This window comes from Capricornis sumatraensis, chromosome 13 (assembly GCF_032405125.1).
Source record: "Capricornis sumatraensis isolate serow.1 chromosome 13, serow.2, whole genome shotgun sequence".
In the NCBI taxonomy this organism is placed as follows: Eukaryota; Metazoa; Chordata; class Mammalia; order Artiodactyla; family Bovidae; genus Capricornis; species Capricornis sumatraensis.
This window is the reverse complement of record NC_091081.1, coordinates 89,687,408-89,714,354: the sequence shown is the minus strand read 5'-3', so window position 1 is coordinate 89,714,354 and position 26,947 is coordinate 89,687,408. Positions and strand designations below refer to the sequence as shown.

The following is a 26,947-nucleotide window of genomic DNA, read 5'->3' as shown; positions in this document are numbered from 1 at the left end:
TCTTAAAATTCCACCTAGGGCTCACTTTCTTCAAACCCTCAGAAAGAACACGTTCCTGGACACGGGATAAACACAAATCTAATCCCATAATCTCATGCCCCATGTCTATAAATCAACTCAATGTCATTGTTTTGTGTTCAATACATTTAGGTTGATTAAATCAAATTATAGTGTAGGATAACTTGTAAACTAGAATTTCCTGAAACATTATTTTCAGTCCCACTAAATCCTGAAGGTCTGCAGCATTGTTACCATTAATTATAATTGACAGGGCACGTAAGCTTGAAAATCTGGTAACAGTAGGTGATGGGTGAGACACAAGCACCCTTGTTCTACGAATGTAGACGGAGCCCCAAAAGAGCGCCCCACTGACAATTAAAATTGTTCTTTAATGTACATTTCAAATGACATTTTTATATACTTTCACATTTGTTTCTCAAATTAAGCACTGTCGCGCTAATCCTCCCCAAGAGGATTTCAAGACCCACCAGTAAACCTGAAGCTTTCAATGTTTGAATTAATTTCCCACGCACTGACCTATATGCACAGAAGCAAACCAAACTAGCTAACCTTTGGAAATACAGTGACGAGACTGTGTAAAACTAATTCAGTTTCTAAAGTTTGTAAGAGAAATGCACAGGTTAACATCTTTATGCAATAGCAAAATGCGTTAACATTAATTTCTGAGAAAAAATTTTAAAATTCTATAATATGTTCTATAACTTAGCAAATTTAATAAAACACCCACATTTGAACCATACTCTGATGGGCAAACCACAGCATATTTGCATGACTCATTGGTGACCAGAGAAAAACATGTGCTCTGCAGGCAACGTCCAGAAAACAAGGCCACTTTCTGGGTCTGTTAACTCAGCCACACAGGTCCCCCTTTTACCTGAATTCTTATTGGTTTTGTTCTGTCGACTTTTAACTTGTTCAGTCCAAAGTGTGGGGTACCGTGATGCCACATCTATTGAACCAAAATAGAACAATAGTTATTTTAATTCATCATGAAAATACAAAGTCTCTCAAAGACTTCAGCAGGCAACCTAAAAGTGCAAAAAAGTCAGTATGATCAGTAAATACACATTGTACATTAAAAACGTAAAATATTTATGTGCATGAAACAAAGGGAAATTAAAACGTGCATTTTGAAAAACTTTAGCATAGGTCTTTTTTTTCTTTCTTCATCCAAAAGTTCGAACAAAAGCAGTGTGAGTCCAGACAGTTTCCGCTGAAAAGAAAGAGGTTTTGGCAAAAAGCGTCAAAGTACAAAAACACACCCTCGTGTGGTAAAGATGGATACTTGGGTCACACGCAAGGTCTTCACTCAGGCTAAGTCGCCGACCCTGCGACCCCATGGACCATAGCCCACCAGGGTCCTCCGTCCATGGGATTCTCCAGGCAAGAATACTGGAGTAGGTTGCCAATCCCTTCTCCAGGGGATCTTCCTGACCCAGGGATCGAACCCCTCGTCTCCTGCACTGCAGGCAGATGCTTTACAGCTGTGCCCCCAGGGAAGCCCGAAGGACTCCGTACGAAGTGTAATATGTAAAATACAAGTTTGCCTACAACATCTGGGAACAAATCTGTGGTGGTGATAGTCACAGATGCGACTGAGCTTTTGCAGTGCGGTCAGGACGACACTCGCCCGAGAACCACGCTGAAGCCGACCAGCTGGCCAGGGGCACCCTTGCCATCTGTGGGCTCTGTGATCTCGGGCAACTGTGATCTCGTCTGTGAGGTGGGGCTCCAAGGGCTTGGTGAGCTCGGGTGATGGAGCACGTGGCTTCCAGGGCAGACAGAAGTCAGTTATCATGACTATCACTGTTGCTGTTGGCGAAGCACTTCTGATCTCCGACTTACGTATTATGCGTGCCCCTTACATGCGGCCTTCAGACCTGGTCCCTTCTGCCCCGAGAACGGGTGACACAGAGGCCAACGGCTACAACAGCGTGCTCACGGCCAGGAGTAGGAAAGGCATCGTTCCCATGACACAAAACTTAATGAGCCTGAGACGCATCTTTGTCACTTTACAAGGCTGGTCTCAGGCACCACGCGTGATCATCACACGATGTGGAGGGTGAGCAGGGAAACTGCGTATGCCTTTGCAGCTTTGGAAATACATCCTTCACTCTATCCAGATGATAAAATTTCAGCTCAGAGATTTCACCATAAAGGCCTCTCTGCACGTGCTGTGTGAAAGTCCCATGGCACGTGCGGGGGCCCTCAGCAGGGACACGAGGCCTCGCAAATAAAGCTGGAAAAGGGCAAACCCAGCCTGTCCCAGGTGAGCCTGAGCACAGGGCCGTGATCCGCCCCCAGGCCCACGGCACCCCACCCAGCTCCCTGCGGACACTCACCTTCCTCGTCTCCTTGAGGCTGAGTCTCCAGCGCTGGAGCTGAGGCATCATCTGAATTCAGAACGGAAAAGATTTGCAAGGAGACTACAATTACGAGAGTAAGTGAAATGAGTGTGCATAGAGGCTGGACCCTCCGGATCGCATACCCCCCACGATCCACCAAACCACCACCCGGCACGCCGCACCCACGGATGCACACCCACAGGCGCACGTGGCGCCAAACAACCCCTTGGGGGGGGGGAGACATCGGGCGGGAACCCTGGGGGCCCCCTGAGTGGGCGAGGGGCGGACGGCAGCCACGCGGGCCTGGGGTGGGGGCCTGACCCCTGCCCTGCCCCGTGTTTCTGAACGGAGGGCGGGGACAGAGACCAGGGCCTGGACTGTGCCCCACGGGTCTCTAGGCACCGCAGGCCTCCTGCGAGGTGGGGGGTGGGGGTCGGGTAAGGGGTGGGGTCAGGGGACAGGGGGAAAGTGCCCGAGTGCAGAGGGAGGGGCATGAGTCAGAAAATTCTGCGCCGTTTGCTGAGGACCTTATCCCGAGGACACGGTCTTTACTGACTTAGCTGGAAAGTACCCTTTGGGTTCTCTGGCAACGAAGCCTCTAGAAGCCACCGGACAAGGAGCCCCCAGGCAGGGATGCCCTAACAGTGCGCACGGCGGGGGGCTGCTGAGAGCCATCCTGCTGTTTTCTCCCAGGCTTGTCTACTCATGTGATTTCGTGTTTTAATAACTTCAGGATCACAATTCGGCAAGTGATAACGGAGAGGAGGGGCAGCCACGTGGCTTAACTGGTGGGCTGTGACCCATCAGTACCCCAGCCACCCTGAGAGGAAAACTGAGATTTCCCATAAGTTCTTTCCAGGGGAAAACCAAACAGTATTTTTAAAAATTCTTTAACAATCTCTTGAAAAAAAAATCTCGCCATCTGTCAAAACATCGACTAAATGTAGTGTCATTGATCTGAAACATCCAAGTCTGCTCATGATAGCAGCAACAAACTAAGCCTGCGCTGCTCCTGAGTATTCTGTCATCTTCCAAGAATAAAACGGGGAACACATTTACAACCTCTTCCACATATTTGAGAGTCTTAACATGCTGAGAAAAAGTCTTTGCATACTTCAGGTCCTCTGGAATGTCAGCCATGAAGAACTGTGAATGTCCATCGTGGCCACAGTTAACGTCCATCAAGGACACAGTTAAAGCTGTACGCTTTTGCTGAGGCCTGAGCAGGTCATCCCTTGGGGGCCGGCAGCCCTAATCCCTGGGACTGGGCCGGTCTGAGTTCTCAGCTAAGAACCAAGGCGAGAGGGGCTTGTCCTTGAGGGACAACGGTGGGTGCCTCCCACCCCCACCCCTATTGCCAGCACCAGAGGCCCCCACATCCCTGTCTCAGCCCTCAGGCCCCGCAGCGTGACCCTCAGCCTCCACCATCCTGCTCAGGCCCCCCGAGAGCCTGTCCCGGTGCAAGGAGCCGCCAACACCCACTGGGCTCAGCTTCAGACAACGGTGCAAAGTCATGGACAGCTCCGTGTCCTTTACTCTGCCTCCAGGACAGCTTGCCAAACCTCTCACTTTCCTGACAAACCAGCTCTATCTTATATTCGGTATTTCCCCAGACAGGCATGTCTATAGATCAAGGGGTTTCAGCAGAATCAATGTGTTATTTCCTTAAATCCGTTTCTGAGCCCACATGCCAATTCCTGAGGGATTAAAAACATATATATCCACAGTGGAATGGACCTATATCACCATGAGCGGGACTGAGGGAGCCCCCGAAATGGTATTTCCCTCCGTCGTTTTTTCAGTATTTGATTACTGTTCCTAACCATGAACATTTACACTTCCCCTTCTCTTAGATAAAGCAGCATGCCCCCAGCATCTCCGTGCAATCATATCTCTTTCCTTCCTGAGCAGAAACCCTCTCCCTAAGAGCTGAAGACGGGAGCGTGTGCACTAAGTCACTTCGACTGTGTCCAACTCTGCAGTCCACAGACTGGAGCCCACAGGCTCCTCTGTCCATGGGGTTTCCTGGGCAAGAGTCCTGGCGTGGGTTGCGATGCCCTCCTCCAGGGGATCTTCCCTCTTCGGGGACTGAACCCACACCCGTATCTCCTGCACTGGCAGGCAGGTTCTTTACCACTAGCCTGGGAAGTGGTACCCCAAGATGTTAGTACATTATTTTTATTTCATCTTAAAAATAAATTCTGAATTCACAGATTGATATCAGATGAAAACAGAATGTGTGTCACTGGGACCAACAGGTGACAGCTAAAAGGTAAAAGTGAAAGTCACTCAGTCGTGTCCGACTCTTTGCCACCCCAAGGACTACACAGTCCACGGAATTCTCCAGGCCAGAATACTAGAATGGGGAGCCTTTTCCTTCTCCAGGGGATCTTCCCAACCCAGGGATCGAACCTAGGTCTCCCGCATTGCAGGCGGATTCTTTACCAGCTGAGCCACCAGGGAGGCCCCTGCCAGCTGAGGGAAGGGCAAAGGCCACGGCCGGCAGAGACGGACCTGTAGCTGCAGGGTGACTTCCGAAGGAAACGCTCGCTATTTCATCTGGTTTCCGAGGGCACTGATCCCAGAAGAGATGACTGTCATAGACAGAAAAGGTCCCCTCTTTCTTATGCGGAGCAGCGGACATCTCGATCGGTGCCCCCCTCAACTGCTAAGCTAGAGTCTCGCACCAGCCCCGGCGTCTTCTGCCCAGGTGTGGACCTGAGATGACGCTAACTCCATCCTCAAGTGGCCCCAACACAAGTGTGATGGGGACACCAAGTGGGTCACCCGGTGGGTCACGTGCCTGGCACCTGCAAGGTCCCAGCAATCGTAAGGGCTCAGTAAACAACTGCTGAATAAATAATATTAACAGACTGCTTGAGCTCTCATATATCATCATCATCACCGACATACGCTGACCTTCTAACCTGAGATGTTATTTTAAGGCATAGATCGGACTCGCTGTCAGAAAACGTCAAGGAAGTTCATTTTAAGATAGTTACCTGTTTTCCCTGTGCCTTCCCTTTGGGGAACCTTTTCATTTATGGAACCTGAAAGGGGACAATAAGGGATGAAATTATTCTTGGCCTTCAAACAGTCACCACTAATTGTTATGCAGATATTTTATTACATTTTGATTAATTCGCAGGGCTTTGTCACTTTCTAGGTAACATATACAAGCTGCCCAGTGCCCTGGGTGACTCTGTCATCTGAAACCACAGCCCCAAACTAGGAAACATGATATCAGCTCCTCCTTCTATGGCTGCCCGGCTCATGACGCATGTGAGACCCTCTAGGTACAAAATACAGCAGTTTCTTCACCTGAAAAATATCATAAGAGCCTTTTTAACATACAGCATGTGGAGGTAATAGAGTGGATAGACTTTTAAAAACTTTTAAAATAAGATTTGCAACTAAAAATCAATAAAAACTGGCTTTAGCTGAATTCTGACTTATGGAAAACTGAGGAACCATTTTTTCATAAGGGGAGAACAGGAAATAGAGCGTTAACTCAGTAACTTGTAACAGCATGTTAACAGTTATGCTGCCCTGAAAAGCTCATGTTATGAACAGGGACGCTGTCCTGTCTTCCTCATTAGATGGACACTGTTTCGGCAGCAAGAGTTTCACCTCATCGTCATTACACCTACTCCAAGGAATAAAGAAGCTCCATCCCACATTCACCTGGGGTTTATCTGCCCATCCCCTTCAGAACATCCCACCCAGAGTCATTCAGAGCTACGCCAGGCATACGCAAGGCTAGACTCTGCAGACAAAACATCTCATGAAGTGAAACTTGAAATTCATGGCCTGGTTTTTTTCAGTTTGGAATTTGAAATACAGACCCGCATTTATACTAAAGACATAAACTTGAGGACATTCGTCTTGGAAGCATGACAGTTCCGCAGTGGGAAGTTCATGAGTAGCTGGCTGTGGGCAGAGGTCCTGGAGGACAGGGCATAACTCAGGGGCATGGCTCACCCTCCCCAAACCCTGACGGAAGAGGCACTGCGGGGCCGGCCCCCACACTCTCAGCCGAGTGCAGTCAGCAGCTTTACGGGAAGGAGCAGGACCCCCCGGCGAACTCTCACATGGCCTAAGTGGGGCTGCAGCAGCCGCAGCCCTCTCCCCTCCAGGCTGCTCCTCGGGAATGCCTGGACCACAGGCCCTCGGAAATGCGCCCGGTTGATAGATAAGAAGGACCAGGATCTTCCTGGCCCATCCATTTGCACAACTTCCCAGTGGTGGCTGGGACCACGCGGTGAAACGTCACCTGCTTTCCAGGGGCAAAACTCAGGGCTTCCCGCCTGGTGAGAATCCCGAGAGAGAAAGCGGGCTCCCTGTGTGGCCGCTCAGAGCTTCCGGGATCCCGTTTCGCTCGGTTCTCCCTTCGTACCCTCTCTCTACAAATCCAGATTTGTTAACAGGCTTAAGTTTCTCAGTGATCCGTTTATTTTTATCATGTGTTTCTGCAGTCAATGACTCAAAAAATGTTTTTTGTGCTGACTGGGAAATGACAATATTTCGATAATATTTCTGGACACAACTATGAAGGTTTGACTATTCTGAGCTAAATGCAAACAACCCAAATAATAATTGGAAGTCCCACCCCCACCCCCAGGGAGCGTCTCAACTGAATTAAGGTAGTATTTTTGTAATCTAGGGCCTGCAGTCTCCGAGCTGCTGGTTCGAAATGTGATGGGCATCTGAGGTCTGAAGAGCACGTTTAGAAAGTATAGATCTGCTCCCTCAGATGTCCTTTCTCTCTCCGAACCAACCAGTCTCATGGCTCGTTCATCAGCCACCCCTCCAGATTCAACCAGTGTTCACTTAAATCCACATGAAGTTAATTCTACCTTGTTCCTAAGAGGTGGAAATAATTTTAACACAGCATCAAGTGTCCCTTGATAACCCAAGCCAAATATTTTGCTGCACAGGACTGGGGGGTGAGGCCAGCAGGGCACTGATTTCCCGTCCAGCTGCCTCTGGACAAAAAGACCTCCCCCCACTCCCCGCCCCACCTCCCCAGCACCCTGTCCTCCAGGACCTGGGGGCGGCTGAATGCGTGCTCCTCACTGCAAAGCCGCCATGCTAAGTGGAATCCAGGAACCCAGAACCACAAAGCCACTCTTTTCTTCCATTACGTTTTTCTGGAGGTAAGAATTTGCCGAAGAGCTCCCAAGAGCAGGTGATGTTCCAGGACGGAAGTGCAACACCCGGGGCCTAGGAACATGAGTGCGGACAGCAGTAAGCAGCTCCGCAGACCACGGCTGGTTGGCGGAACCTTCAGAGAGGAAGACTCTGCCCCTCAGATTCCTATTTCAAAGGACACGTTTGAATTCCTTCCACTTGTGACATCTCATTCCATTTAAATGCTATTTTTAAAGGGTGGCTTTTTTTGGCAATTAGGGTATGCATTTCTGGTGGAGAAAACCACAGAAACACAATGTAGGAGCCGTCGATGGTTCAGGGAAAGAATAATGAGCCTGTAGTCCCCGAGCCCTTGGTTCAAATCCAGCTACACTCGGTAACACCAGCGTGCAGGCAAAACAGCCCGAGGAGGTGCAGTGTTTGCTGAGAGAGCTGGTGGTCCAAGACAGCTCCTTTCACAGGCACTAAATGCTCTCTGGACATGACTAAGGGAGGAGGGTCTGTGATGTGTGCGGCCGGAGGAGCCGTCAGAGGGTTTAATGAGGTCAGCGCACTGCAGGCGGGCACTTGTTTAGCAGGCGATTGATGGTCTTTCAGAGCAGAGTTAAACAAGCGGCATGATTTACCCCTTTCTGGAATCCCAGGAGCAGAGTCACACCGTCACGCGGCTTTGCTGCAGCCAGAGAGAGGGAGAGGAAGAGAGCGGGGAGCAAGGAAGGAAGGAAGAAGGAAAGAAAAGAAAGGAAGAAAAAGGAAAGAATGAGCAAAAGAAGGAAAGAAAGAGGAAGAGGAAGGAAGGCAGGCATGTAGGAAGGGAGGGGGGAGGGGAGGGGAGGGCAGGGACAGGAGGGGGAGGGGAGGGGAGGGCAGGGACAGGAGGGGGAGGGGAGGGGACGGCAGGGGCGGGGAGGGGGCCAGAAAGGGAGGGGGCCTGGAAGAGCCGACGGCTCAGCTCCCCTTCCCTTCCGGATGAGTACTTCCTTCCCACTGGGACTGCCAACCCTGAACTCTTGGGAGCAGAGGTACATGAAGTCCCGCACCTCAGCCTGGTCTCGCCGTCCTGCTGGGCCCTTCCTCCAGGCAGGAACTCCTGGCTTCTCCCAGGCGCTGTCTGGCTGCCCTGCCTTGTGCTTTCCGGGCAGGACCCCATGCAGGTGACAAGAATGATTGTGGGAGAGAGGGAGGCCGGGCGCTGCGGGAAGCAGGAAGAGTGTGGGGGAGAGATGGACCTTGCCCACCAGCTCGGTGCCCTGGCAGGTGTGCCTGCCTGCCCTATGCTGAGTCTCCTCCTCTCTGCAAGGGCAGCGTGGGGATCACCTGCCTCTTGGGCAGCAGGAAGCCCACAGAGAAACCAACACACAACAGAGGCCTCGGGGGTGGCTCCCTTAAAATACCCCAGGACACTTGGGTGTCTCTGCGTTCCTTTTCCTCCTGAAGCCTCTCTCTCCACGTGTGCACGTCCTGTGCATCAAGAGGGTGATAGCCACTCCCAGCAAAGAGCAACCCTGGCTCCACTCAGAGTGAGAGGCCAAAACGTGCCGCCACTGGCAGGACACCCGTGTGAACTGGCCTTTCTGTGGCCACTTTCATTTGTTCACTCATTCAACATGCTCAGGGGATACAGCACAAAAAGTCCCGCCTCCTTAGGACTGAAAGGCACTAGGCAGAAATTACTCAAATAATTCACATGACGGCTGAGTGCGTGGAGGATGTCTGCACAGTTCCTGTTGTGTGCCGGTCATCATTCTATGAACTTCACACACACACTAAGTCCTCTAATGCCAACAGCAACCCTGAAGTGGGCAACCCTGAAGTGGGCACCCCTGGTAGGCCCAGTAAATGAGGGCGCTGAGACCCTGAGAGCGACCTAACAGCCCAAGGTCACTGATCAGGAACGGCAGAGCTGGGGTCCATGTCCGTAGTTTTAGCCCACAGAGGAGCTGATGTGGTCTGAGCAGCTGGGGCAGACCTCCTGGAGAAAAAGGGAAGGAGGGTGGCGCGAGGCAGAGAGGATGGCAGGGGGACACAGCACCTGCCCGGGAGGAGAGGGTCCCAGGGCACAGCCGGTGCCCAGAAGTGTCTCTGCCACGTCCTCGTCCTTCCACGCATCATCTGTCTGCGAGGACACAGCCGGCAGGCAGCTCTCCACATCACGGCCTCTCAGACACCAGCGTTGGGACGGCCTGAGCTCAGCTTGAAGGGTCCTACACCTCCAGGCTCTCTGACGGCTCTGTTTGACCCCAGACCCACTCGCCCACTCTCAGCTGCTGACAGGCACAGGGGCTGGAGCGCAGAGGCAGGAACCCGCAGGGGCGGAGCGGGCGCTGGGCACCGAGGCCGTGGCAGAGTCGGAGTCCCTGGAAGGCAGCCCTTCATGGGGTGCTGGGGGTCATCACGCAGTCAGACCAGCATGCACAGTGACACCACCAGGCTGGCGTCTGATAGATCGCTGTGGCCCCGTGCCCCCGGTTACCTCCCAGAGTGGACGGGGGTGCAGCTCCGTGAACGTTTGTGTCAGAGCAGAGGAAGACCCAGAAGTCAGCACCACAGGGGCCTTCCACCTGCCTGTGAGACAGCGTCAGTGCAGCCCCAGGGCTGACGCTGCCCTGGCCTTGCCTGACTGGACCGCACCAGCCAAGTAAGGTGAGGCACTGGTCCGTGACCCCCCCACCCCACTTTTCAGATGCCTTCAGTGTTCACTCGCATCCTCACCAGCTCTCTTCCTTGGCAGGAAGCACCCACAAATCCAGAGTTTCACTTCCCAGAGCCCCCGATACAGAGCCTGCCCTCCAGAGTCTAAACCCTTGAGAACAGACTCCAGGGACCCTGCTGTGTCCTGGGGTCACCCTCCAAGGCCAGAGGCGGGGGAAGGGCTCCGAGAGAGTGCACCTAGCCAGGCAGGGGGTGAGCAGCCTGACCTACAGGGCAACAGAGGCAGGGTGAGCTGGAGCAGGTGCCAGGGCCCTGCTCCCTCTGCCAGCACTGAAGTGGGCATCCCCAGGGGCAGGGCATCCTCCGGAGCTCACCCCCGCATGCCAGCCCGGGTCAAAGGTGTGTGCCTCTCTGGAGCCAACGCAGGGGATCTTGGGCCAGGACCCTGCAGACCGCCCACCCGGCCCCGTGCCAAGGGCCGTGGGCATCCCTCTGAGACCCGGTGCCCCCAGGGTGAGTTCCGCCTACCACCGTGGGGGTCCCTGCAGCCACCTGCGCCTTCTCAGCATCGCCTGCTGGCTGGACGTGCACCCTTCCCTCCCAGATGGCTGAGGGACTCGGGCAACCCTCCTGCTCAGCGCAGGTCACGTCCTGGCGGTGGGATCATGACAGGCCCCAGTGGACGGTCAGGCCTCCTCGAGGAGAGACCAAGCCGGGCCCTATGTCCCTCACTCAGGGCTGGGGACAGGTCACTGCAAGGTCGGCTCTCAAGCAGGCGCCCCACTGCCCAGGAGACCAGCATCCTCACCTGGAAACTGGTCAGGAAGGCAGGACTTTGGACTCCCCTCCAGACCCCCTGGATCAGAAATTCTGGGGTACTGCCCCAGAGTCTGTCATCCAGCTCTGTGTGGACTGAAATTTGGGTTCCAGAGCTCCGAGGAAAAGGGCTTGGCCTGGGCACTCTGCAGTTGCTATTAACAGTGTTGTTACTAATGGATTCTTTCTGTTACCACGAACTCGTCTCCGTCTTGTCTGTCAAGACCCCGCGGCTCCCTCGACCTACCGCAACATCTCCTGTTTTCCTATTTTTACACTTCTGTGGACGCAGAATGCAAACAAAGCTGGCCTGTTTCCCCACAGTGAGCCTCGGAGAAGCTGACGGGCGGGAGGAAGGCTGGAGCCCCGTCCCGAAGGGGAGAGGCTGTGGTGCTGGGCCCCCTCCTCTCGGCTCTTCTCTCTTCCCTGGTGATGCTGCCTTTGAAAAGCTGGGATTCCTGGTGAGACAGCGTTAGATAAAAGGGATGCTGAGCTCAGCTCTGAGCTGAGCGTCCTGACGTCCCCCATCTGAGAATGCCCTTCTCTAGATGGTAAGAGAGGAAATACAGAAATCACAATTGAAAAAAATTGAGAGGTTATTTCTGATTTCCCTTCCATCAGTGTCCTCTTTAAGGTCTGAATGTTACATACTGCAGTGGCCGGAGGAAACGTTAGTCTCACTCCTGCAGAAAGGTCACTCATGGTCAATGGTATCATAAATCTTTCCAGCGTTTGACTATTGGTATTTAAAAGGTGCTGTTGAAAAAAATGTACTGTTTGCTTAAAAAAAGAAGAAGGAAAATACATACACTCCTTTTAATTCAGAGATATGGTATACCTCTGGAAGAGATAACCCAGTGTTCTTTGTATAGAGGTATAGAGCCTGGGACCAGTGAGTTCTAAAAGACTTCTTAGTTTATCTTATCTTAAACTTTTCTTAAGTATTAAAAAATATGAGAAAAATCCATTTATGGCCTAAGTGTGAAGAGGACAGCTTATAGAAAACTCTTAAAGTAATGAAGGAAGTGATAATAAATTAGCCACCAAATTAAATGTATACTGAAATATTCAATACAATAATAGAGTTGATTGTTATACAAACCATAAGACACCAGTAAGTACATTTTTCCAGAGAGGAAACATAATAATACCAAAATGTTGCCCATTGGGTAGATAAACAAGGCCAAAGCAGCCTACACTGGAAAGGAAAAGACAGACAGATGGACACTCCCAGCACCAACACCAGGCACGGCCGACGCTGCCTCCTCAGAGCTGCCTCCTGGCCGGTGCTGGGCAGACACTCGCAGGGAGGTCCTCACGCTGACCCTCAGGCTTCCCAGGTTTCCTTGGCACAATAGCCACACACTGTGCTCTCTCCCCTGAATGCTTGACTTAATCTTTTAGAAAATTCTTCAGTGTTCTGAAATGTCCACAATCTGGAAATTTTATTGGAAATTTTGCGTAGCTCATGTTGTCTATATCAAATTGCTATTTTTTTCCTCATCTTGGACGTAAATTTCCTAATACTTCAAAAGTCATCATAACAGTAGGTGTTAGAAGGTGAAATAATACATATTTTTCTCTGAAATATGCCTTCATTAGTGAAATGGACACTGGGGCTGGCAGCAAAGCCCGCCCCACCCCTGGGGCTCACGTCCACTTGAAAAGCGGGCCCCTCTCTCAGTCCATTTTCTACTTCCTATGACAGTTGCTTGTTTTCACATTTCCTTGCCAATAGCTATTGAAATATTTTATTTTGACAACTATCATTTTTCAGAAAGAGAATTGTTAAGCCTGAAGAAAAAGCCATTTTGAGGGAAAAAAAAATGTTCCCTCTGATCTGTAACCGTTTCCATCCAGCAAGCAACTTACTGTGCACTTGAATTCTCAGAAAGAGACACTTCAGAAGCACAGCTGTGTTGTTGATTTCAGCATTGGGGAATTCAATTGTTCTGGATGTTTCTTTCAAGTTCCTCAGCTATGCAGGGCCCTTAATTTAGTGCCAGGGAAATTCATTCATGAAACAAAAGAACAAACCCAGCTTCTCTTTATAAAGTGAAAGCTTTCAGAAATCAAAAAGATGACCGTACAAACGGGCAGTTCCCCGTTCCAGGCAGAGGCCGAAACTTAAGGCTTGACGGGAAAACCCAAAGGCTGTAGCGCAATTCGTGCAAACAACATCCAGGGAAGCTACTCAGTCTACTCCGAGGGTCTCTGTCAAGTGTGAGCGGGCCTTCCGAAAGCCGCATCTGGAAGCCCGTCTGAGAAGCAGGGCCGGCATGCCCGTGAGCACGCGCACTCGCAGGCGGCTTTCCATCGTTAAAGCCCTGCACCCGAAGGAAGGGCCCCTCAAGCGCGCCTCGTGGCCAAGGCCAGCTGAGCAGTTAAAGCCCTGCACCCGAAGGAAGGGCCCCTCAAGCGCGCCTCGTGGCCAAGGCCAGCTGAGCAAGGCTTCCACTTCGCAGGAGACGCCGTCCCTACAGGTGACTCAGCGCACAGAGGGCGGGGGGGGGGCGGGGCAGACTCGCCGGCTGTCACAGGAGCATCTCTCTGCCACAAGCCTTCCTTCAAGCACACACCTCAAGCTGAGCTACACAGGGAGGTTCTTTGGATATTGTAACGTGAAGGGCTCCTACGAGTAGGCTCAGCTTCCAGTGTCTTCAGCCGCTTTGTACTCCTGCCAGGAGTAAGCTCTTGGCTCGGGTGCACTGTTTCAGAGGAAGATGAGATTAAAACCCCCGAAGCTGTTTCCAAATAATCCGGAGCGAGCCGACTACAAACAGCCTCCCTCGGAAAGAAGCCCTTTGTTTTTAAGCTCATCTCCTGCCTCTAGCAATGTGTCTTCAAACCTTCAGAAGGAAGAAGAAAAAGAGAAAACTCCTACAGAGGAACTCCAGGTCAGCTGTGCCCGCATGGAGACCCAGAAACCCAGCCCCACAGTGGTGGCAAGGATGGAGGAAGGTTCAGTGGGCTCCCTGGGGGTGGCCGTACATTTCTGAGCATCCCTGGAGCAAGCGACACCCACCCCCGGCCCCGGCCCTGCAAACCTGGGGTCTAACCAGCAGGGCTAGGGGAACCATCTCCAAGCCGCAAGCAGGACCACCTGCTGTCAGGCCAGGCGAGGCTGGGGATGCATCTGGATGCAGCTCAAAGAGCAGCCTTCAGTCCTAAATGCCTCCCAGGGTCACTGGAGCTGGCCCAGAAGTAGGGAAGGACTGCCGCCCTCCTCACATTCCCCTCCCAACTCAGGAACCAACACGGTGAGGGACAGGAGGTTACTGTTCAGTCGCTCAGTTGTGTCCAATGCTTTGCGACCCCATGGACTGTAGCCTGCCAGGCTCCTCTCTCCATGGGATTCTCCAGGCAAGAATACTGGACTGGGTTGCCATTTCCTTCTCCATGGGATCTTCCTGACCCAGGGATCAAACCTGGGTCCTGAACTGCACTCAGAGTCTTTACCATCTGAGCCACCAGGGAAGCCCGTCCGACTCTTTACGACCCCATGGACTGCAGCCCGCCAGGCCTCCCTGTCCATCACCATCTCTCGGAGCTTGCTCAAACTCATGTCCGTTGAGTCGGTGATGCCATCCAACCATCTCATTCTCTGTCTTCCCCTTCTCCTCCTGCCTTCAATCTTTCCCAGCATCAGGGCCTTTTCAAATGAGTCAGTTCTTCGAATCAAGTGGCCAGAGTACTAGAGCTTCAGCTTCAGCATCAGTCCTTCCAGTGAATATTCAGGACTGATTTCCTTTAGGATGGACTGGTTGGATCTCCTTGCTTATAAGCACTGGGAGAGAAACTGTTCTGCCCCTTTCCTGTGCCAGCCAACATGCCCCCCTTTTCCAGGAATCCCCTCCTCTAGACATGTCCCCCCACCCCCATTATCCTGGACGGTGAGCTGCCCCCTCCCCGAGTGCCTGCGGCTTCTGCACAGAACTCCCAGGCCCCCAACAGGGGTGTCAGCAGAGCTCTGAGCAGACGTGGGCACCTGGCCCAGCAAATGCTTGGTGAGTGCTGCTCGTGGAGATGGTCATTAATAAGAAATGAGGAGTGGGCTTCCAGGGAGGGAGGGTGGAGTGAGTGTTCTCTGAAGGACAAGACCCACGGGAAGGACCATGGGACCCACGGGATGGACCACCACGATTCACTGAAGGGGCGGCTCTGATCACGTCCTCAGGGGTCTCACCCGGTGAATGACTGTCTCCAGGAAACAGGTGTCCACAGGGGCTAAAGGGGCCGATTTCTCTCCAGGGAAGCCCTCTGCCTCCTGCAGCGTGAGCTCCATTGAAAGTCATGAGCCCACAGCCAGAAGGAAAGACAAGGTTGGTCGTCCACTCCCGAAAAGCTGTGCAATTACCCATCAGCTCCCGACTGACAGCAGGCAAGGAAGTGAGCTGACTTGATGGAAGCCTATGAAGGTGGGTAAGGGGTCCCAGGGTCCCGAGGAGTCACCGTGGGGGGGGGGGGCAGTAGCTCCTTCCCCAGCTGGGAGTCTCCCGGGAGGCCAGTGAGCAGCTCCCTGGCCTGTGCTAACGAGCCCAAGCATCTCTTCCTCTGCTCGCTGGCCCTTTTTCTTTCCTGAAAGCCGCTCAGTCGTGTCTGACTCTTTGTGACCCCGTGAACTACGCGGTCCATGGAATTCTCCAGGTCAGAATACTGGAGTGGGTAGCCTTCTTGTCTCCAGGGGATCTTCCCAATGCAGGGATCGAACCCAGGTCTCCCGCATTGCGGGCAGATTCTTTACCAACTGAGCTATGGTCCTTAGGGTTTCCTCATTTATAAAATGCTGACCGTTCAAGACTTCTGACTTTTTCTGCTGGATCGCCTCGTTATTCCAGTTTTCTTATTGATTCATAGGAATTTGGGTGCTTTGCATTAATGACTTAGAAACACATAATTGTGAAATAAAAGAATCCTTTGGTTTGAAGGTCTTTCGGGGAGGAGTGGGCCAGGGGACATGGCAGGCGGGCCCCTCTCCTCCACTGCAATCAGCCATGAGTGGACATTCCCTGCCCTCCTCACAGGCTGCTGACACGTGTGTTTGCACCAACTCATAACACACACACATACGTGCATTCTAAGAGAGCATTAGTGTTTACTGCTAAGTTTTAATACCTTTTTCTGATCTTCAAATTTCTAGAGAAAGTGCTTCTGTGGTAAGAACTCCAGGGTCAAAGACCACTGTTGGATGCTGGCGTTTACCTGATTGTAATAAACTGGACGGAAATCACATCTGTCCTCTACAGAGTGGACCAGGCATGCCAACCAGAGCAGGTGTCAGCCTGCATCCCAGAGAAGGGAGGAGGATGCTCCCGGGGTGTGCAGATGGAGCCCAACCAGCGGGCAGGCCCAGTGTCAAGCACAGGCTCAGCAAAGCGATGCCCATCACCACGTCCTTCCACGTGGTTGGTGAGGAGCTATCTACAGCTGGGAAGAAGCTCTGATACATCAGCAAAAGCCCAGCATAAACTGTATGTGTGTGTGCGACCCGTCCTCCCCAAACTCCCTTGCACAGCCTCCATGCACGTTCTGAGGACAGGTGCCTGCTTCTCCACCCACGTTTCTGCAGAATAAAAGCGTGAATACTGCTGGGGATTAGTGGAATCTTTTCATAACTCTGGCCAAGCTGCAAAACCAAGCCACGGAAGTGAAAAGGAAGATGCTCCTACAAGGAGAGGCCAGGTGTCCAAGGAGCCTGCCCCACCCACACCACACGTGTCCTCAGAGACACCCCTCCCTGCCCTCGTGGCACTTTCCATGCAATAAACACCAGATTCGGGAAGAATCTTACTTCCATACCCATCCCTTCAGCCAAAATATCCACATGGACAGTGGAAACAATGGAACACTTCTATACAGTAAAATGTGGCTGCTACCTGGTTGGAAAAATCAATGTGAGTGAACAGTAGGGTGTTTTGATCCTAGAAATGAAGCATTACAGGGAAATTACAAGAAACCTGGCCAACTTCACTCATGGTTTTCTAAGAAAGTGCTTTCAGACACTACTTAATTTTTCAAAAGGTGTCACTAACATCACAGATACAGGTACGTCTTCTGCTTTCTCCTTCATAAAATAGCTCAACGCGACTCAAAATGCTGGTACCTGGTTGAAATGAAATAAGCATTTGCGAGCATCTCTCAGACTGAGGGACACAGAGGCCAACTCACTAGGCTAATTTTTTTCTCTTTCATTTACTCCATGAGTTTGTAAAAGAATTATTAGGTGCAAATGTTAGCTCACTAAAAACATATTTTCAGCAATTTTTAGGTATTGGATGACATAACTGTTTTAAAAATAAAGATATTTTAATTCCACATTATGCACACCCTCTGGCTTTTAAGTGATGACCAGTCACTTGAAATATTAGGTTTTGTGTTACTGTTAATTACGTGTGTCATCATGGTGAAGCAGTTATGAGTTCTGACCAGTGACTTGGCTCCTGGTATAAATGTCTGAACCATGGGCAGAATTTCTAATTATAAGATGCCTGCTCTTCAAACAGAAAAGAGGCTTGAAAGTAAACTCTGAGTACAAATGCCTCAACATGTTATGTGAAAATTCAGGAAGATGTTTCGTATTGTTACATAACATGTGTTTTTCCTTAGTGAGTTTAATCCAGTATGGTCGTGACACACGGATCACGAAGCGTCTTGGTAAACGGTCTGACGAGTCTCCATCACCAATTAATCAAAACTCAAGCTGCAGACCATTTTCAAATAAAAATGATCTGAACCATTTATAACATTTTGGTAAATTATTAATGGAAAACAGACCCTTTTATAGATTATTCTCCCGCCAGGGTTATTACCTTCAGTACATCAAGCCCACTTACGAGTAATAAAATAACACAAACACACCATCTGGAAAGGGATCTGTGAAGAATGATCTGCTTTTTCTTTGCAATCGTATACATACAAACCCAGAAACGCTCGCTTCTTTCAGCCAACGAAAACATTTGGTCATTTCTGCTGTTGACCACAGTCCTCGCGGCCACTGCTAAAAATTACGAATCCCAAACTGCCATAACCTATGCTGGTTCAGAACCAGATCTTCCACTTGTTTAAGCTTTCTTGAAAACAAAGGTCTCATAATATCTTGGGCTTTGTCCAGTGACGCAAATGTATCCCGATATTCCCCATAATCCCACCTAAACTGACTTCCCTTGCGGTTACAAGCAGACATTCATGAGACAGTCGGCAAACAGCCAGCAGCGCCAGCCGCGGGCTCGCCACGAGAGCTGAGCGGGACCTACCGGGACAGCGGGGTGTCTTGTGGGCCGCGGCGGTGCCGCTGATGGGCCTCCCGTTGGGCGTCACGCACCAGCAGTAGCCCGTGTAGCTGTGGCACTGGATCTGGGGGGAGGGACAGACAGAGCGGTCAGTGCCCGCAGGGGCGCCCACGGCTCCTCCCGGGGCGCCAGGAGGCCCAGGGCTTCCGAGGGCTGCGTCTGGACGCCTGGCAAGGGACCCCGTGGTGCCCTGGGCCTGGATCTGAGGGCTGAAAGAGCCGGGCTGTTTGCACCCTACGCCGGTAGTGCCGGCCCGTCACTGTTCCGTCTAATCCTCCACCGGCCCTCATCTTACGAGAGGCGGTCCAAGGCACTGAGCAGTCAGGACACTTGCTCCGGGTCTGCCCATCGGCCCGAAGCGGAGCTGGCAACAGGAGACGTGTCCAGCTGCCAGTGAGATGCTCCGTCCTGGCCCCACCTGCCCCCCACCGGCCAGCCTGAGTGGATGCCACTCACAGCTCCAACCTCCCTCTGTCTCTCCCCTCCCTGAGTCTTCCAAAGGTCAAGTGATTGCTGTAAACAGTGCACAGAAGTCACATTATTGGATGAAATCTAATGCGAAAGTCGCTCAGTCTCTCTGCAACCCCATGGACTACCCAGCCCACGGAATTCTCCAGGCCAGAATCCTGGAGTGGGTAGCCTTTCCCTTCTCCAGGGGAATCTTCCCAACCCAGAGATGGAACCCAGGTCTCCCGCACTGCAGGCGGATTCTTCCCCAGCTGAGCCACCAGGGAGGCCTGTGCTACTGGCTGGCTCATGACAGAGCCCATCTTGTTTTTTTTTTTGCTATCAAAAGCTAATACGTCAGTTAGCAGGGCTTCTCAGGAGTTCATTTCCTTTAATACAAAATGACAATGATAATATTGACCCGTTCCGGGTGGAGAACTGGGTGATTAGACGCTGCCACTGATGGACAAGGTGACCACAGGAAAGGCAGACGGCGCATGTGACCCTGACCTGTGACCTGGCGGGTGCCCCTCCAGAAGCGCCATCGCACTGGGGCTGGGGTCTCTGCCATGAGCGGGCCGGTGGGACCCCGTCCACTCCCCAGGACAGGAGCGCCTGCTCCGAGGAGGGAGCCCCGCCCCGAGGGGGAGAGGCCGCCCACCTGGCTGTATGTCCCGTCGTCACTGCACTCGGGGATGAACACCTGCTGCAGCTCCCTGCGGGCCTGCTCCTGGGTGTACTTCCTCTCGGCCACGCACCTGGACACGTCTGTGGGGAGGCACAGGGCAGGGCGGCGGTCAGGTCCCTGGAGACGCCCAGCAGAGGTACCACGTGGGCGGCTGGGCCGCAGGGGCCTCACGGGGTGGGCGGCTGCAGGCGGGCACCTGTCAGGGCACCAGTGTCCCTGAGGGGAGGCCAGACCTGGCAGATAGAGTGGGGTGTCCTCCACGCCCAGGGAGCCAGGAGACCACGTCTCCGAAAAGCCACTGGGCTCAACCGTAGGGAGAGGCGGACTCTACTTCCTGGACGGTGGAAGTCGGATGGTACCCCTACGGGCCGTGGACAGACTCCAGGACCCAAGGACATCCTCCGGAGCACATGGACAGGCCGTGTGCCACGTGGGGGCCACGTCTGAGAGCTACGGTGAGAAACAGCCCAGGGACACTGGCCCGGGCGTGGGAGGGCAGGCACCCCAGGGGCACAGGCCATCTGGCCTGTGGCTGCAGCCCAGGGGGCGCGCCCTGTCTGTGTCCACCCTTGCCCACCCCACAGGCTCTCCCTTCTGCATCTGAGTTTCTCAGCATCTCAGAGTGACACCAGCTCCTGCGCTCCCAACCTCAAGTGGAAAATCCAACAAGATGTCAGATTAAAGAGCCGAGCGTCTTCACCAGCCCTCCTGGCGCACTGAGCACAGATTTCCACACATTCGCAGTGGAACAGCCACTGTGATGACTGGATGGAAAACACGGGGTTCCTCCTGTTCCTCGGGAGGATGCCCCTGAGACCCCATAAACTAGCAGAAAAGGGAAAGACTGGGGCAGGCCCCACCCAGCTTCGGACACAGGTGTCAGGAAACACAGCTGCCGAGATGCACTGTGGAGATCGGGTCACGGTGAGGAAGGTGGCCCCCACTCACCTGCTGCATCTGAGCTGGGCACCAGAGCCTGCTCAACCCGACGCTCATCTCGGAAGCCTGGCATGAGTTACGGGGGCTGGGCTGAGCCCCAGGAAGGGCCCATCGTCCCAGGACCGCAGGCCAGCTGAGTCTGTGTCCACCATGGAGAAGGCCGCCCCTGGGGCCGCCTCCACCAGTCTCCCGCCCGGGGCTCGCACCCTGAGCATGGGGCTTATTTCTGCGGACTGCCAGCCCACGTAACTCACTTGAATCTCACAAGTCGAAAAGAATGGCTTTCCCCATTTTTCTTAAGTGTTTCCAGATTTAAATTACAAGTTGTCTAGGTCTGAAAGGCCCTCTGGACGCTGAGAGATACTGCTTCAAACGTGTCCACCGCCCAGCATTTTTAGCGGGTGACTCTCTGCTTGCCTGGGAGTGAAATCTCCTGGCCGTGATGAGACGCCATCCGGGGCCCAGCTCCAGGCTCAGGGCTCCTGCCCCGCGGTGCCGGGCCTGAGCACAGATGCTGCTGCTGGGGGCCCTCATCTCGGACCCCGGGCAAGCGCCGCGGCGCCACCCCTTGGCACGACAGGCCTGTGTGCCAGGGGTGCGTCAATGCGGGCCTCAGGTCGTGATCTGCATTCCTGCCAGCACTCAGCAACATGTGGTTTTAATGCAGCCTGTGTTTTCGCTGAGAAAACACTGCTGTGGACTTCTGTCCTCATTTTTTTAGTATAACCTGTGGTTTGACTGTCTAAAAGGAAAAGTGATACGGTTCCCAGCCTGCAAGCTCTCCACAAGGGTCCAGACGAGTTACAAATTACTCCCAACAGCTGAACTCTGGCAGAACACGGCACACACACATACATCGGTCAAAGAACCCATGGGCCTTGCTCCTGTCTCCGATGCCATCTTCAAAAGCGGGTGCGTTTGCCACTGATCGGGGAGTTCTCAAACCTCTTATGTGGACAGAGCATTAAATTCTGGTTTATGCTGGCACATGGCTGGCGACCCAGGCACAGGGACACGGGAGGACTGTGCAGCAGGAAATGCAGGGCCCGTCCCTGAGAGCAAGCCTCTATCTGCCCACCAAACCAGGGGGCCGCCTGCTGGACCACCTGCCGCACCCCAGACGTCTAAGTCGGTTGCAGCGGCTGCACTCTTGGGAAGGGTCTCAACCGCAGCCCACCACTTCCACCCTACTGAAATGCGGGGCCAACTCCCGGGGTGTGTTGTCTCGTTTTCCTCATTGTTTTCTCTCAGTTGCAAAGTAAAAGAGATTCCTTTTCACAAGCGTGTCTACGCATCAGAAGACACCAGTCACAGAGGCCACCATGCTGCAACACTCGCTGTGAACCAGAAACAAACAGCCACGTTCTAGAGCAGTTATTCCTAAGGATGCTGTCCTTTAAACAGGAAGCAGATCATTTCCTTCTTTGCTAAAATCACTCCAGATCAGATTAAGCGATTATGGGAAGAGACACATTTGCTGCCCATTTCATGCAGAAGAATTCTGGAGAACAGTCACAAGGGCCCGAGGAGGCTCAGCCAGAACGAGGTCAGGGGCACTGACGTTTACAGGCAGCCCTGAGCTGGACCACCCTGAGCCTCAGAACTCTTCTTCCGGGGCCCCCATCCATCACACACACAGGATGATGCTGAAACACGACCCTGAAGAAAGGGGATCGTGTTCCCTCTAACTCTTCCTAGGTGAGTCCTCACCCCGGAGAGAGCCCCCCAGCCAGCTCCTTACTGAGGAAGGAGCTCGAGGGGATATGGAATTATTTACAGTCCATCTATGAAATCTATGGAGAGGTGACACTGAGTAATTTTCTGGTCAACAGACCTGCTGACTCTGGACACAGCAGGGCGACTACGTGTTGGTGGTTCTGAGCATCGGGGGGTCAACGTTCTGGGGACACAGAGTTCTCTCCGCTGGGTCCCCGTGGCCAGCACAGGGCCTGCAAGGACCAGGCTGGGGGCCAGTGAAGGAGCCAGCTCTCTGTTGGTAGCAGCCGCAGAACGCTAGCCCGAGGGTGACTGGCTTCTTACTTTATTGGCATCCAGTGAGGCAGATCTTGTATTTCAAAAGTTGTACTACTTTACCAACCTGTCATTTTGAAGGCCAGACTCAGAAAAACGGAGAACTCTGTGCTGCGGTCTTCTTTGGCGTAAATGATGCGGAGCACCGGGCTGTGACACAGAGCCAGCAGGACGCCAAGGAGGCTCCTCGTCTGCCCGCCTGCAGCCGGCCAGCAGGCAGCGCCGCAGCAAGAGCCCACACATCCTTCGACCAGAGGGAGCGGCTCAGAGCCGAGGAGAAAGGGGCCCAGTGTCTATCTTAAATATGTATTATCATTGTAAACGCACAAAGAAAGAAACAAACTAGACTGGAAAACCCAGGGTGCACAATTGGGGTGGCGCACAAACATATGAAAGTGTTCAGGCGTCTCTGACATGTTTATCCAGGACACAACCGATCAGAACCGGCTCCGTGAAGACTGACCACCGCGACCGTCCGGGCATCACACCAGCACCCCGTGCAAGCGGTCTCGGGATCCTTTTGTGTGAACTTTGGCCTCAACCTTTGTGGGAAGGGGACAGCTGAGGCTGCTCTGCGCTCGCCCAGCTCCCCCAGTGAAGTCTTGGAGGATACAGGTGTTGCTGAAGCAAACAGAGAAGTGTTTTTGTTTAATTTTGGGGTTTTTTTTTACGACATTTCAGAGTCCTGTTGTATTTCTGATTCTGGTTTGAATGTAAGAGCAACAGCCCCACCTCTTGTGTCTGCTTTCATCGAGAGGGTGCATCTAACACCAGACCTGGGAGAACCCCACGGAAGGTTAAGGCCAACAAGCCTGGGGAGGGCTTCTGCAAGGGACAAGTGCTAGCCTGATTAAACTGTCCTGGAGCCACGCGTGTAACAGGCATCTCAGAGCCTGCCTGCGGTGCGAGGAGTCTGACAAGATGTGGCAGGAAGTGAGGACACGGGCCTGGCCAAAAGGGCCTGGCAGAAGAGACACACACACACACACACACATGTTCCTGCAGGACACACACGGAACCTCCCTACACGGAGGTGCCTGCCCACATACACACATGTATGTGAACCTGTACACACAGGCACACGCATCACACACCTGCAGACTCCTCCATAGAGAGACTCTTTGCTGAAGAAAATGCTGGCAGGTCAACACTGACTTCAGTTCAGTTCAACTCAGTTCAGTCGCTCAGTCGTGTCCGACTCTTTGTGACCCCATGGACTGCAGCACGCCAGGCCTCCCTCTCCATCACCATCTCCCAGAGTTTACCCAAACCCACGTCCATTGAGTTGGTGATGCCATCCAGCCCTCTTATTTTCTGTCATCCCCTTCTCCTCCTGCCTTCAATCTTTCCCAGCATCAGGGTCTTTTCCAATGAGTCAGCTCTTCACAGCAGGTGGCCAAAGGATTGGAGTTTCAGCTTCAGCATCAATCAGTCCTTCCAATGAATATTAAGGACTGATCTCCTTTAGGATGGACTGGTTGGATCTCCTTGCAGTCCAAGGGACTCTCAAGAGTCTTCTCCAACACCACAGGTCAAAAGCATCAATTCTTCGGTGTTCAGCTTTCTTTACAGTCCAACTCTCACCTCCATACATGACCACTGGAGAAACCAAAGCTTTGACTAGACGGACCTTTGTTGACAAAGTAATGTCTCTGCTTTTTAATATGCTGTCTGGGTTGTTCATAACTTTCCTTCCAAGGAGTAAGTATCTTTTCATTTCATGGCTGCAGTCACCATCTACAGTGATTTTGGAGCCCAAAAAAATAAAATCAGCCACTGTTTCTACTGTTTCCCCATCTATTTGCCATGATGTGATGGGACCAGATGCCATGATCTTAGTTTTCTGAATGTTTGAGTTTTAAGCTAACTTTTTCACTCTCCTCTTTCACTTTCATCAAGAGGCTCTTTAGTTCCTCTTCACTTTCTGCCATAAGGGAGGTGTCATCTGCACATCTGAGGTTATTGATATTTCTTCTGGCAATCTTGATTCCAGCTTGTGCCTCCTCTAGCCCAGCGTTTCTCATGATGTACTCTGCATAGAAGTTAAATAAGCAAGGTGACAATATACAGCTTTGACATATTCCTTTTCCTATTTGGAACCAGTCTGTTGTTCCATGTCCAGTTCTAACTGTTGCTTCCTGACCTGCATACAGGTTTCTCAAGAGGCAGGTCAGGTGGTCTGGTATTCCCATCTCTTTCAGAATTTTCCACAGTTTATTGTGATCCACACAGTCAAAGGCTTTGGCATAGTCAATAAAGCAGAAATAGATGTTTTTCTGGAACTCTCTTGCTTTTTCGATGATCCAGTAGATGTTGGCAATTTGATCTCTGGTTCCTCTGCTTTTTCTAAAACCAGCTTGAACACGGACTTAGAGCAACCAAACTGTGCCCTGGTCCTGGGCACCGTCACCAGATAACAAAGCCTCCCTGGGAGGTAGAGGGAACTTCAGAGGCCCTGCCTTCTTCCAGGGCAGGTCATCTGAAGCCTAGGCAAGCGGCCAGCGATGCAGCTTCCAGTCCGTTTCTCGGCTCTCCAAATGCAAGCAAGGGTTGCTGACCTCCCCACGTCCATGATCAGAAAACCCTTCAGAGAGATAGACTTCCTTGTGTTCGCCTGACCCAACCCCCCGTTTCAGAGACGAGAAGTCAGGTGCAGCCCGCCAGCCTGGCCTCCCGTCCTGGTTGCATGGTTCCCTGACCTCTGGGGGCTCAGGGTGTGCAGAGGTCAGGACCTCGCCACCCCAGCCCCATCCCTGCCCACGTGGAGACCCACAGCAGCTCCTGCCCCGGACCGGGGTGGAGGGAGGCAGGTGGGGCCACGCCAGTGCTGCTGGGCTGCATGCCTGCGGCACTCTCAGGCGCTGCGTCGTGTGTTTTAGTAAAGTCACAGTGAAAGCACCCGGAGCACGTCAGAGAGGGGCTGAGCGGCACTCTCAGGCCTGCAGAGGCCCACTGGAAACCTCGGTGCTCTCCACGTGTGTGGGCCACGCCTTCCACAGAGTGTCCAGAAACGGAGCTGGGCCTGAGCTCTCCCTGCAGGACCAGCAGAGTCCAGGTCCCGCCCAGGTCAGCAGGACGTCCCCTGCAAGTGGCCCGGGTCATGTGCGTGAATGCAGATGGTCCCATGGACCCAGGGCCCAGCCTGCCCTGAGCATGCCGAGGTGACTCATCACAGCACCCAACTTGGACAAAGGGCCCGTAAGCCATCCCAAGGCTTCTAGACCAACGATCACTATTTGGCCAGAGTGAACGCCCAGGTGGGTATCACTCAGGTTTTTCACAGGGAGAGAGTGAGGGGTCTGGAAGTCATCACAACCGAGATGGCGTGGGGTCCATCTGCACAACATTTCAGGCCCCCCGTGCTCACGCACTGATGACACTCATGCCCACCGAGACCCCAACATGGGCAGCGGTCACTCTGCAATGACCATCAGGACAGCACTTGTGAGGTTCGGGCAGTGGAGGAGGGCGACAAATGTCAGGCATCGCTCTGCGACAGTGTCCCTCTTACACATCCGTCACTCCAAAGAATGTCACTCAGAATCTCCAGGAAGCTGCTTTTGTCAGAATCCTTTATGACAGTGTTTCCAGAAATCTCAGAATATTTCCAAGATCTCCTGGCATCTGACTTTTCTTTTCCTTCTTTCTTCTGTTTTTTTTTTTTTTTTTAATGCCAGAGATTTTCTTGAAAAGAAAGACAGTCCCAATGGTCTTAGATCAAAAGAAAAACATTAATGAGTTTGCTGGGTTCTAAAAATACAGACTCCACAAATTTCAAAAAAATACGAGAAAAACCTATCGGTGTAAACCACTGCACTTCTGTTCAAGGTCAGCAGAGCATAATATGAAATGCAAAAAGCATTTTCGTCCAACTTAACCAAATACTGAAATATTTCAATCGTTCCCAAACTAGAACATCCAAAAGAGACCGGCCCATGAAGCTGTCACCCATCAAATACATGGAAATGTCCTCAAAACACGCAGCTTCACACTCACCAACTTGATACTTGATTCACCAGCCAATTTCAACACCGGGAACAATTTAGGGCAAACAGGGATGGGTCTTGGTGTTCCCTGCGGTGGAAGGGCCTTTCGGCCTGCTTTTCCAGCTCTCACCGTCAGAGCAGGACACACGCGAGCTGGGCTGGTGTGGAGTCTTGCCAGTGCTCTTGGACAGATCGGGGCAGCAGCACCCCAGCTGCCACCAGGATGCCCATCCGCCCGCCAGCACCAGGGCCCTCCTGTCCACACTGAACCCCCACCGTGTGGCCCGGGGCAGGCTGGGGGTGTTAGATGCCGGACTTCAGGCGACAGAACGGGGAAGCGACCTGAGAAGCAAGCCAGCCGGTATGAGGGGCCCATCCTGTCTGAGGAGGTCCCACTCCCGCTCTGAGCCCCTTCCAGGGAGAGGCTGCTTATGCAGGCAAAGTCTGGTGCAGATGGGAAACTCCTTCTCTGTGGCCCCCTACAGACCACACTCAGATCGCCAGACTCAGAGACGCCTCAGAGCCCGAGCCTGCCCCCCAGATCAAGAATGTCAGGGGTCCCTAATGCCCGCTCATTTCAAA

At 52.7% G+C, this 26,947-nt stretch overlaps 1 protein-coding gene across 1 annotated transcript in view; it reads right to left on the bottom strand.

The window, feature by feature from the left end:
- SMOC2 (SPARC related modular calcium binding 2) overlaps positions 1-26,947 on the bottom strand; it is a 167,042-nt gene that overhangs the window by 82,750 nt on the left and 57,345 nt on the right. Inside the window, exons 3-7 of the mRNA XM_068984929.1 lie at positions 19,383-19,489; positions 18,239-18,338; positions 5,369-5,416; positions 2,364-2,414; positions 896-970 (exon numbers count right to left, since the gene is read on the bottom strand). Of these exons, the coding sequence (XP_068841030.1) occupies positions 896-970; positions 2,364-2,414; positions 5,369-5,416; positions 18,239-18,338; positions 19,383-19,489 (381 nt within the window). The remainder of the gene's footprint in view (positions 1-895; positions 971-2,363; positions 2,415-5,368; positions 5,417-18,238; positions 18,339-19,382; positions 19,490-26,947) is intronic.